Genomic DNA, 13,197 nt, shown 5'->3' with positions numbered 1-13,197 from the left:
TGTACAGTTATGTGTACTCCACAGTAAGTTTATGTTCTTAGTAACTTTCTTGTTCTTTAGCTGAATATTGGCTGTGAGTCAGTCTTCAGTGCATCTGCTCCTGTACTGCTTCAGTACTCGCATGACGCCGGGCGCACATGGACTCTGGTGCAGGAGGGCTGTTACCCAGCATCACCTGTGGCAACAAACTGTGAGGGCAGTGGAAGGGAACTAAGAGAGTCCACTATTTACAACACTGGAGACTATGAGCGCTGGACCAGGATTACTGTTATATTACCACGAATTGTAGCTGCAAGGTAACTTGACACTTGGATATCTGATATAACACTTAGCTGTGATTTTTTTTCAGTTTCCTGTAGGTAAGTGGCCACAGGGTACGTATCTGTGTGTTTCTGGTTTGGCTGTAGTTAAAGGTGCAATTTGTAAGATATTTGCAGTAAAATGTCCAAAAACCATAAGGCCAGTGTTATATATTTTGTCCAGCTGATTACTATCAATATCTGTAATGTTTTCAACTACTTGTAAATCGTGAGAAAATTTCCATTCAAAACATTGTTACGGGGCAGTGCAGTCTCATGTCAATGACGTTAATATCCATTTGACCCTTTGTCACCGCCTTTACTGACGTAATGACAACAGTGGTCGAGTTCGAAAAAATAAAATGGCGGCCAAGGAACTGACTGGAGCACAAATTTAGTGTAAATAAACGTATATTTTCACTTTTTACACATTTTAATTGCATTTCTAGCGAGAAATTAGTATTGTAGTTTTCAAATATGTGATCAGTTATCACAAAGGCGCTCTCTGTTCATATTTCAAACACGCTGCCTTTGAAGTGCGTCGGAAAGCCTTTCTCGGAGCTGCGTTCATGCCTCCGAAGTCATGGCCTCATGAGGCAACAAGTCACTGCCTTGAGTTTTCGGACGCAGCGAGCCAGTGTTGGGGTCAAATGCGGAACTATGCGATAGCGCCTGTCGGGCTACGCGCTTGCTTATGAACTTATGGATAACTCTTTACCATTTGCCGCTGGTTGTGTCAGCTCCTGTTAGCGTACGGGCCAACCAAACGACCCAAGAAGAGTTTGGAACAAAACGAGAGAGGATCAATTTGTTGTTGCATTATCTGGATGGAGAGAGCTTCACGACAACATTTAACTAGACCGATATTCTGATCCTGCTTGTGTTTTACGCGTTGGGTGAGTTGTTTTGATTCGTAACCCTTCAAAAAACGTATGCTATTATATTGATCACAACATTAGTGTGTAGATTGTAATCAGCGCGTCTTCCCGCGGACGATATGCACATCAAAGGTATTGTACAGCAATATAAATGGTCATTTTAAGACACTTCACAATAAGATTTGTGCTGTCAATACATTATGTGAAAAATCATTGTAGATTGTAAGTTGAAAACTTAATTCTGTGCTGTGTTAACCATCGAATTTGGACTAATACTGTAATAGCTATGACTGAAAATTTTGTTTTGAACATCACATATAAACTTACATAATGAAATAAACGATGTCATCAAACGCAACATTTATAAGACTTGATTACCTTACGTGATTTCTCGTTCTCGTCTGATTGATGGCCATCAGTGGTTGAGTTAAAGACTACAAATCCCATAATTCCACGCTGCTTCAGAGCGTCAGTAAACAACATCATTGTTATTGTTTGATCTGGCGCCATCTAGCGGCGAAAATAATACAAACTGCATCTTTAAAGTCAGAGGTAATGTTATGAACAGAGGTTCAGATGTTATGGACTCTAGAGGTTATCTGTGTTTCTCTTTGATTTCAGTAAGACACGTTTTCGGTGGTTCCAGGAGAGCAGCGTCTACCGGGACGTACCAGCATTTGCACTGGATGGCGTCTACATCTCAGAGCCCTGTCCAAATCATTGTGGGGGTCATGGAGACTGTATTTCAGGGGTCTGTTTCTGTGATATGGGATATACAGGTAACTGTCACTTTATTTGTGATAGACAGCTGGCATTGTGACATGATACAATAGAAACCCCTTTGACCGCTGTCACCCTCTGCTGATGTTAGCTTACCTTACTGAAGGACTTTCTTTAATACAATAAAATTTTACAGATTTCACTACCTCAGTATTATTATTATATTGTTAAATTACCTATGTACTTCTATACCATTCAATTAGGAAATTATTTTGAATACCTCCATGTTCTCCATTTTAACCTATGTTCATAATATGTATAACATGTAACTCCATGTACTCCATGAAACAAAGGAAACACAGAGAAGCAAAGAATAACAAGTGTGCAACGCATACTCAAAATGTGACCTGTATTTAACAGTTGTAGAATAGTGGTTAGAGAGTTGGGTTTGTAACCCAAGAGTTGCCGGTTTGAGTCTCACGTCTGGCAGGTTGCGTCTGTGGTGCAAGGCACCTTACCCTAATTGCTCCCAGGGTGCTGGGAGAGCTGCCCTGGGATAGTGTGTGTGTGTGTGTGTGTGTGTGTGTACCTGGTAATTATCACGTTGTGGGGATCAATTGTCCCCACAAAGATAGGAATACCAGTATTTTTGTGACATTGTGGGCAGAGGCGCGGGAAGATATTTTCGTTAGGGGGTGCGGGGGGGGGGGGGGGTATGGAACGTAGAGTTATAGAATTCTAATGTTGTTCACAAGCTCTGTATTCTGCAGACCACTCTACCCATGTCTTCTTTTAAAAACTCACTCGCCCCTCCCATCCATAAAGTAGCCTACAGCTAAGCTGACGGAGAATACAAACTATATAGCCTATTGCAACATAGTTGAGTTTAGATTCTCTGGCCGGGACGTTATTTTCTGCTACTATCCTCGGGCCGGGTCCATATAGGCATATTTTTAATCATTACTTTATTAGCCCAATTGGGGAGAAACTATGCAATATAATCAGAAATATTATATATAGACATGTTTGGGCCAAAGTAACAAATGTGTCCAAAAAGTTACACAAATTACAAAATGATTTGTAAAAGTTACAAAATGCAACGCAAGTCATGTGCGGAGTCTCCTCTGGCACGCATTACGCACCGGGCATGCTGTGCTGTATGGTGGAGCTTAAGTGCAACATAGAGTTTGAAGATGTAAAGAAAAAAGAAAAACAGAAGAATCAACTTTGAGCAAGTTATGTAGGAAAGTCGGAGGTATGGAACCAGTTTATGTACACATATGCATTCTCACTGGTGCCAGTAGTTGGCTACACCTTTTTTGTTGTCCTTTGGTTAAGTTTTTAAAATTTCTAAACTCTAACATTATAACTTTATTGTTTGTTTCACTTTGCCATGCCTCCTGCGGTGTAAAAATAAGATATTTTTCGACTTTAAAATTCAAACATCATATCCTAAATTGTCAGAATATTTTCCATATGGATTCATTTGAATTTATAGACGTTTAACATTAAAATCGATGCATGGGAATAATTTATATTATTTTTTGAAATACCCACCACTTTTAAATGTCGCATGCATGTTCCTTATTGTACATATATTATTTAGTTCAGTTTACGTCATTTAAATCATTTAATTCAATCGTTTTTACTTTCATTCAATAAAGCACATGTTTTGTAACATTTACAAGTGCGTTAAACACCGCGAAACAATTTGGCTATATTTTTAAATATTTTTGAAAAGATGACGAACTAGAAAATCGTTTACTAAACCTAGCTTAGATTGGGCACATTTTTCCATCGGAATATGCTTAAAATATCGAAATAGGCCAACATATTTTGATTAAAATATATTCTAAAACCATGTTAAATTATTTTAGAGTAGAAGGCCTTCTCCTATAGGCCATCCACTCTCCACAGTTCATTCTTGTTTATTTTATATGTGTTTCATTGTTGCATGCACACCTTTTTACGCATGCAAACTAAAATGTTATTTATATAGTGCGACCATTGTAAATCATGTATTAGCAATACATGCATTAATAACTAGTCTAACTAGAATTTTGCGTTGTGTGATTGAAAAAAATCCAAAATTCTCTTCTGAGACATTGCGAAGCTGATAGATAAACTCATTCGTCGTTCTACAGTATGTGGCTGTGAGTGTGCGTGCTGCTTATGCCTATTACAGCATATCAGCTGAATGCAATCACGTCAAGACAAAATCTGATTGGCTAATACACTGAAATAAATTAAATAATTTTAAAATTACTAAAATTATCCCTCTCTTCATCACACACCCAAAACATGGCATACAAAATGTCTTTGTACAGAAACAATCAAAATTCAAGAGATATTTATAAGATATAATTTTATTGTCATCGCAGTTTTAAATCTCTGCCACCACTTCCCGCGCCCCTGATTGTGGGGCATTTTGAGGTCCCCATGAGGAAACAAGCTTATAAATCAAACAGAATGATGTTTCTTGAAAATGTAAAGTAGTAGAAAGTTTTCTGTGATGGTTTGGATTAGGGATAGGGATTAGAATATACAGTTTGTACAATATAAAATGCATTATGTCTAGGGAATGTCCCCACAAAACATGGAAACCAGTGTGTGTGTGTGTGTGTGTGTGTGTGTGTGTGTGTGTGTGTGTGTGTGTGTGTGCGTGCGTGCGTGCGTGCGTGCGTGCGTGCCTGCATGACTTGCAGTGCGTGTGTTCTCTACTCACTGGGATAGGTTAAAAACAGGTCACATTTTGAGTATGCGTTGCACACTTGTTATTCTTTGCTTTTCTGTGTTTCCTTTGTTTCTATTTTATGTAAAGCTGCTTTGGTATGATGAACAATTGTGGCAAATGCTTTATGATAAAAAAATTGAAAATTGAAATGAAACCAGTCCATTCAGCAGAAAAAGACTGTCTGTCACATTTGTTTTACAGTTGAGGTTGATCACTCGAGTTGTGTGCTATCTTCACCGAGTCCCACTGAACTGGTCGAGGACTTTGAAGGTAAACTGAATGCACTGTGGCAAAGCTTGAGTGGGGGGCAGATTGGGGATGGCTGTGGCACCATTGGTGAAGGTAAAGCCCTTTACTTCAGCAGCCCTGGCAGACGAGAAGCCCGAACCGTGCCCCTGGATACCACCAACACTCGGTCAGGGTCACTCAGACTTCTGAATTTAAGTTTTAAGTGCTAGTGTTGTGATAGATGAAGCTCTCTCTGGTTTACTGTTTGCTCTTTTTCTGTACAGTTTGGTTCAGTTCTACATTCGGATCGGAGGGAAGAACATGGGATCAGCATGTACTCGACCACGCTCTCGCAATGAAGGTCTGTGGCTCTTTGGGGGTGTTCACAACTCACTGGATGGGTTAAATGAAGAGGTCACATTTCTAATACCAGTAGCAATATCACTCTGTAGCCCAACACTGTTTGCCCACTAAAGCCAATTAGGGTTGAACCTGGTCAGTACCTAGATGAAAGACCTTCTGGAAAAACTAAGTTGCTGTTGTTAGAGGTGTTTGTGAGACCAGCAGGAGGTGCTCACCCTGTGGTCTGTGTGGGTCCTAGGGTTGGGAATCGAATTAAGGTTCTAATTCTGGAATCGGATCCATAAGAAAGGAATCAGATCCTTGTTAAAAAATTAACATTTCCATTCCACTTATCGATTCCAGACTGCATGGACACATAATTTTACATCATCTGCCACCTGACCTATAGCCATCTGCACACAGTGCGCAGGACCGTTCGCTCAAAAGTGTAATTTTTGTGAAAAACTATTATGTTGCAGGATGGGTCTCATCAGCAATATGGCAAAGCATCTGTGGTTGTTTCATCGTATCGAATAAAAAAATACACCCTGTTTAATGTGTTGCCGAGTGCTTATCATTAGCCACCACCAACAGTAGTGCGGCTGCAGGGCTGGCACATGCTACATGTGATACTCCCTTCTCCCTTGCTTCGAAAGAAAGGCACACAAATAAATAAACTCAGGAGTGTGACAGATCGCAAATCACAACATTTATTCACCTTATTTTCCACGACAACAAGGGCGGCGCCATTGCGCTCATTTTGTCAACGTACTTCCGGCTGCATATGATGAGCAGCTGAGGCAGTGGCTGAAGGCGACGCGTCAAACTTAAAAAGCTCACTCAAGCGCCTTTATTTTTGTTTCTTACCAATTATAACGGACGGGAAGCCGACTGAGGAACACCCTAATCCCAAGTAATGGTTCGACTACGATGTTCCGGTAACTTGAAGCCATGTGTTGAAAAGGTGGTCAGTTTCAGGTAAGTTATCTTAGCTAAATGTGCTCTTTCGCCTAACGTTAGATTTGTGTTGTCCGTTCTACGAATAAACTTAAGATCAGTAACGTTAGTTTATAAAATGCAATTATTTTGAATGATTTTCATTGCCCACCTTTATTTTTATATTTAAGATAAGACAACAATATATTATAGTACATTACATTCTTACAGTAGCTCACGTGATTCATACAAGTTACCGAGATTTCAGATGCTAGAAGGTCAGTTCATTTCTCATTCAGATATTGATGATGACCTATTAAACGACATATTATTTAACAATGAAGTTAGAGGTTTGTGTGTATAACGTTAGTGTCTCTTTTGAATGCATCTCTCTCACACACACTGTTCTGTTTAAGTATGGGTACCATTTATATATTAATTCTCATGATGCAAGTTTCTTTTAAATACTAACATAAAAATGTTTATGGTTATATTATTTTCACAGATGCATTGATGTTTAGTGATGTAGTGGACAACTGTGAGGATGATATACAATCAACACGTTCCTAAACATTGATGCAGAAACACAATGGGAGGATCAATCCGTCTCTGAACACAACTACACTTTAAAATCACAACTCAACCTGAAGCAACCTACTGTACATCTGATATGGAAAAACAATCTTGCAGTTTCCCGGACAGGGCTTATGCTGGTCCCAGGCTAAAATGCTTATTTGAGCTACGATAATTTAAAGACACCTTGTACTGACATACCTCAACATATATGAGTGCCATTGTTTTGTCACAAGATGTGGTTTGTTCGTAAAAACTAAAATGTCCTAATATAATTAAGGCCTAGTCCTGTAAACCCTGTCCTAGAAACTGCTTCAATGCTTCTGGTTCATGTGTTGAGCTGGCACAAATGTACATATCTCTGCTGAGAAACAACCATCTTTGTCAGCTTTACATAGGGTTGATATTGCATCCATTACACAGTCGCTAAGCACATCACCAGTAAATACACCAACAGCTTCCAGATAAACACTTGGGATCAGCTCCTGATGACTCTGATGACTCTGATAAAGCTGCGTCTTAATTCATTGCAGGGTGGTCTTGCTGAAAAGTTAGTTGTTTCTTATTCCATAGTTATTTTTATAAACCTTTACAATGTGACCTGATTTTACCTGTTGTAAAGTTACATTAATCCTTCATATGTGATCAGATGTCTTGCAGTGATATTAAACATTGACAATGTGATCTGTTGTGCATTTATATTAAACCTTTACAAATGTGATCAGATATTACCTGCCATGCAGTTATATTAAACCTTTACAATGTGATCAGATATTGTGCAGTTATATTAAATCTTTACAATGTGATCAGATGTTGCCTGTCATGCAGTTATATAAACCTTTACTATGTGATCAGATATTATCTGTAAGGAATTTCTTAAACCATATGTGAGCTTTGTAGATTCCACTTAAAAGGATTTAAGTCTCCTGCTTTGAAGGAATAAGTGTTGGCAAGTTTGCAAATGAATTCTATCATGGTACATTACCACATAAAAACGAAATAGTTATTGGACTGGCTAAGGTGCACATTTGCTTTAAAAAAGACGAAATCACTGTGTAAATATTGGTAGGCATAAGTACTTTAATAATTTTCAATGCTGCTCCTTCTGACAGGATGAGGTAATTAAATATGTCCAATAGGTTACTTGCCGCGGCTGCTTCATATCGTGTAACCACGAGACGATTGATGGGACATTATAAGACTATCCGAGTGTCGTATGAAGTTTTCTCCGTGCTCCGATTTAAAACATTTACAGCAGGTGCGATATTTGTCATTTCGCTAAAGTTATAGTGAACTACAAACAATCTTCTAACCACCAAACTAGCTACCGGATGCACTGTGCCATATTAGCAGCGGAAGTCGATTGACAAAATGCGGAAGAGTGAAGATTTGAAAAGGGGCGTAGCGGAATAAGGTGAATAGTGAAAGGGCTGTTTCTGTTGTTGGGTCGCCATCATTTAGGTAGGTGTTTCGTTATGAGGGAAAATTATTTATTTAAAATGTTTAAATTTGAAACGATTCCCCAACCCTAGTCCTAACACCACCGTATGGTGATAGGGACACTATACTGTCAAAAAAATACTGTCCTTCGGATTAAGATTGAGAAGGAGGTTTTATATATAAAGCGCTTTGAGTGGTGCAAAAAGAAACTATTATCACTGTGATTATATTTACCAGTTACACTTTTTTTGATAGTCCAGGACATTCTACTGACTATAAATAACTTTGCAAATACATGTCAACTAACTCTCATTAATTTGTAACTATATGTCTACTAACTTTCATCAGATTATTAGTAGACTGTAAGGGGTAGGGAAGAGAAGAGGTAAGGGTTAGTGGAATAAGTTGACATGCACCTGCAAGGATACTTCTAATCAGTAGAATATCTGTTGGGGAACCATCACAATAAAGTGTTGCTAGATATTAAACAGACAGTCAATCTAATACTCTAAAGATTGGTATAATTAGTAAAATGTCTAAAGTGGACTATCGAAATAAAGTGTTATCATGGAGGCTGTTACATGATTGAGAATTGATCATATACTGTACATTTGTGAAATGTGAACCCCTTTATGTATGCTTTATGTTTATGAAAGGTGTGATCGTCCAGTTTTCCACAAACAATGGTGTTCAGTGGCAGCTCTTACGAGAGCTGGATTTTGCGTCTTTCCTGGAACCTCAGGTAGTGACCATCGAGCTGCCCCCTGCGGCAAAGATGCCACACACCGTGTTTCGCTGGTGGCAACCACAGCAGGGTGAGGACATTACAAAAGGAGGAGATTTATAATGTCTAAATGAATAACACTGTGACTTTCTATACATATATTTAGATGCAGACCACATAGCGTTCATCAAGAAAAGTATTGTTCATGTCTCATTTTCTTTTAGGTAAACACTCTGCCCAGTGGGGTCTGGATAGTATTCTCATCGGAATGAACGACAGTGCCAGAAATGGATTTCTTGACACATTTGATGGGACGTCTCCATTAAGACAAAACTGGTATCGAGTTGTTGGTGCGGAAATCACAACAGATTGTCAGAGTCGAGACTCTGTGTTAAAGTTCAACTCTGAGCTTATGAACAGTAAGTAGCACCTCCACTCTTCCAGGCTTTAATTCATTCAAGTCTCTGCTTCTCTGTTGGCATACTGTACGCTCTTAATTTAGACTTGTGCTCCGAGTGTGGGTGTTATTATATGTTTAAATACAATAGAATGTGATGCTTTCCAAATATGGAAATGTAATATATGACATATATGTCCCTATATCAAAACCGATCTTGGCATATATGCTACATATAAATGCAATATATTAATATCAAATATATAGATCCTCTGGATATATGAATATATAGGTTTAAAACATATATGAAATACTCATATTAAAATGTATATAAATACATATATTATCACATATATAGATCCTTTGAATCAGGGATGGGGACAAGTCACACATGGTCAAGTCCAAGCAAGTCACAAGTCTTAACCATCACGTCTCGTGTCAAGTCTTAAGTCACAGTTGAGATAAATCAAGCAAGTCAAGTCAAGAGTTCACCCTAAGCAAGTCAAGTCGAGTACTGATAAGTGAAGTCAAGTCACAGTACTAAAATAAATACCGGTTAATTTTTTCCGATAGGTCTAAAATTAGCATTAGGTACAGAAATCGAATCAAATGAATAATAAAGCTGTCTCTATTGTATGAATTAAATATAATTATAATTTTTTAAAGCTACAGAATTTATTTTATATTTGTCTTGGATTGTGTGACACAGACTTTAAGAGAAGCACAGACTGCTTTCTGCCTCTAATGATTAGAATCATAGGGCCCTATTTTAACGATCTAAGCACATTGTCTAAAGCGCACAGCGCAACGTCTAAATGGGCGTGTCCGAATCCACTTTTGCTAATTTAACGACGGGAAAAATGTTTTTTGCGCCGAGCGCATGGTCGAATCCCCTTTAAAAGCCAGTTGCTCTGGCGCTATGTCTAATCCCTATTTAGATGACGGACTTTGTAAACTGAAAAACTAAGCGGAGGAAGAAGATCCCCAGTTTAAGATTAATGTTAAATAATTATGTTGTTTTTCCACTTGTATTGAAATTGTTATTTTTTATTAAAACCTTTAAAACCCGTTTTCTTTTAGTCATGGAAGTAAAAAGCAGGCTTGTAATTGCTTTAAATGTATGGCTATCCAATATCATCAAAAAATAATTTACAAGTATGTAAGATAAGGTTTGTACTCTAAAAATACTTTATTTGTAACAAACAGGAGATAAAGAATTTACAAACGGCTCTCCTCACGTTTCAGCACTTTGGACAGCGGTTTTTTTTTTAGCAAAGAGTTTTTTAAGCATTACTTAAAAATGTTTCTCATCTCACCATATCCACAGGTACAGAGTAATCATATACAATAAATCCGTGAGGTAGCATAAAAAAAACATTTAAAAACAGACGCATTTGTTCAAAGCAAAGCATTTATTTACTTACCAGGCTGCAGGTGAAGCAGCTCTTTGCGCCTTCATAATTAGTCCTCATTTATGTCCAAGAGACTCAATAATAATCTTTTACATTCAATCCTTTAATCTTTCATATTTAAAAGCATTTTTGTGCTGCTGCGCATTCATGTACCTTGTGATAAGCAAACCCGCGTTGTCCTCCCGTGTATAGGCGCATTTTACTAATGCGCTCTTTAAATAACATAAAACACATTGCGCCATTGACTTTAGACTTCAGACCAGTTTTTTGTTGGTCAATGGCGTAGTTTATATTAGTTGCCCCAAAATAGCAACGCGCCAACAATGCGCCTGAACACACCTCGTTTTCAGACCAGAACGCCCATGGGCGCAAAAGGGGGCGCAAATGCATTTGCTATTTAAACAACGCGGCGCTAAACGTGAAAATTAGGGTGGAAACTAGCGAAAGACACTTGCGTCGCGCATTGCGCTGCATTGCGCCGGGTGTAAGATAGAGCCCATAGAGTCTAATCTATACATAAACTTAAAGGAGTAGTCAATTTTCTTAAAAAAAATCCAGATAATTTACTCACCACCATGTCATCCAAAATGTTGAGAAATTATGTTTTTGAGGGAAACATTCCAGGATTTTTCTTATTTTAATTGACTTTAGTGGACCCCAGCACGTAACAGTTTTAATGCAGTTTTAAATTGCAGTTTCATCAGAGTTTCAGATGACTCTAAATGATTTCAAACGAGGAATAAAAGGTCTTATCGAGTGAAACAATTGTCATTTTTGACAAGAAAAAACAAAAAATGCACTTTTAAACCACAACCTCTCATCCATATCCGGTGCTGTGACATGCCAGCACGACCCCTGAGTATCATTAAAGGCAGGGTATCTGAGCCTACTAGTACTGAAATCACGATCCCACCCTTCATTCAAATCCCCATCCAAGGCCATGCCTCCTCCAAAACACATGAACAAGACATCTATGGTCCATATCCCATGTCTCATTCACCAGTGAAAAAACTTTGCAGTACAAAGTGAATAACATAATAATAACGAAAATTTAACAAAATAACAAATTTAAACAACTGTTTTAAATCGGAAATAATTAAAGCACATTTTTGGTACTATAGACATAGTAGCATATAGGGATGGGCAATATAAACGATATGCAATATAAACAATACAAAATTGGCATACGATAGAAATTTTAATTTTAAAATTCTATCGTGGTAATGCATGTTGATGACACTATCTACACGTGAAATTTAGAGCCACAAGCTACGCCGGCAGCAACGCATAATCACATTTGTCATTTTGAATAAACATGGCTGAAAGCATCAGCGAAACAGAGGAGCTTGTGAAAAAGACCGGGGCAACATCTATTATTTGGACTTGGTTTGGATTTTAGCCATCCAACAAGCGCAGGAAAATATACTCTGTAGAGCAGGGGTGTCCAATACGTTGATCGCGAAGTCAATCACAAAGGCAATGCCTTCACACATGATCACACATAAGTTAACTGCTGCTTCATGCACGAAATTGGCATTATGGACTTTGAATTATTATTAAAACACACAAGTCTTTTTGAGTTGCTGCGCATTTCTTCTCAAATGTGTTTTTATAAATCTTATGCCAGGCCACTGCAGCTCAGTCGTCTAACTTTCAAAATTTACCAGGATGCGCATTCTTGCCTTCACACAGGAGCTTATCCACGCACACGGGGTGTGTGTGTGTGTGTGTGCGCACGCGAGCGAGCAAACGAGAGAGAGAGGCAGCGTAGCGCTGATTTGTATGCTTCTGATACTGTTGTCATTTTCTAGTTTGTTTCACTAAACCGGATCTCCGCTATTTTAAGGAATACTTAAAAATGTCATGTACTCAGGATTTTTTTTTTAACTCCTCAAAAAGAATAGAGTAATGGTGACAGCCCTAAATTCAATGTAGAGATATATGCAGTATATGTCACGACTGGGTTGAAGAGACAGAACGCAAACGCAAGGTTCCAAAATAAACTAGATATGCAATTCCCAAGGAATTACCAGTGCATGAAAATGCAAAAAGTTGATTGCCAGAAATGTAAAAGAAATTTAGTCTAGTAGTTTACCTGGCTGTTGACATGTTTTAGTGTGAAGCTAGCATGATTTAAAAAAGTTATCATGATGAAATATGATGCTAGCATGATTAGCATGATTCAGCATGACGTTAGCATGATGCTAGCATGATTAGCATGAAGCTAGCATGAAGCTAGCATGACTAGCATGAAGCTAGCATGATGCTAGCATGATTAGCATGAAGCTAGCATAAAGCTAGCATGATTAGCATGAAGCTAGCATGATGATAGCATGATTAGCATGAAGCTAGCATGATGCTAGCATGATTAGCATGAAGCTAACATGATGTTAGCATGATTAGCATGAAGCTAGCATGATGCTAGCATGATTAGCATGAAGCTAGCATGATGTTAGCATGATTAGCATGAAGCTAGCATGATGCTAACATGATTATCATGCTGCTAGCATGATT

General features: G+C 38.3%; 1 protein-coding gene across 1 annotated transcript in view; it reads left to right on the top strand.

The window, feature by feature from the left end:
- The window catches only part of reln (reelin), a 379,183-nt gene that overhangs the window by 241,372 nt on the left and 124,614 nt on the right, over positions 1-13,197 (top strand). Inside the window, exons 28-33 of the mRNA XM_065275748.2 lie at positions 61-296; positions 1,799-1,956; positions 4,833-5,046; positions 5,144-5,220; positions 8,807-8,965; positions 9,099-9,293. Coding sequence (XP_065131820.1) covers positions 61-296; positions 1,799-1,956; positions 4,833-5,046; positions 5,144-5,220; positions 8,807-8,965; positions 9,099-9,293 — 1,039 coding nt within the window. The remainder of the gene's footprint in view (positions 1-60; positions 297-1,798; positions 1,957-4,832; positions 5,047-5,143; positions 5,221-8,806; positions 8,966-9,098; positions 9,294-13,197) is intronic.

This window comes from Paramisgurnus dabryanus, chromosome 9 (genome assembly GCF_030506205.2).
Source record: "Paramisgurnus dabryanus chromosome 9, PD_genome_1.1, whole genome shotgun sequence".
Lineage (NCBI taxonomy): Eukaryota > Metazoa > Chordata > Actinopteri > Cypriniformes > Cobitidae > Paramisgurnus > Paramisgurnus dabryanus.
Note: the sequence above shows the minus strand (reverse complement) of the source record. Positions and strands in the feature narration are given on the sequence as shown.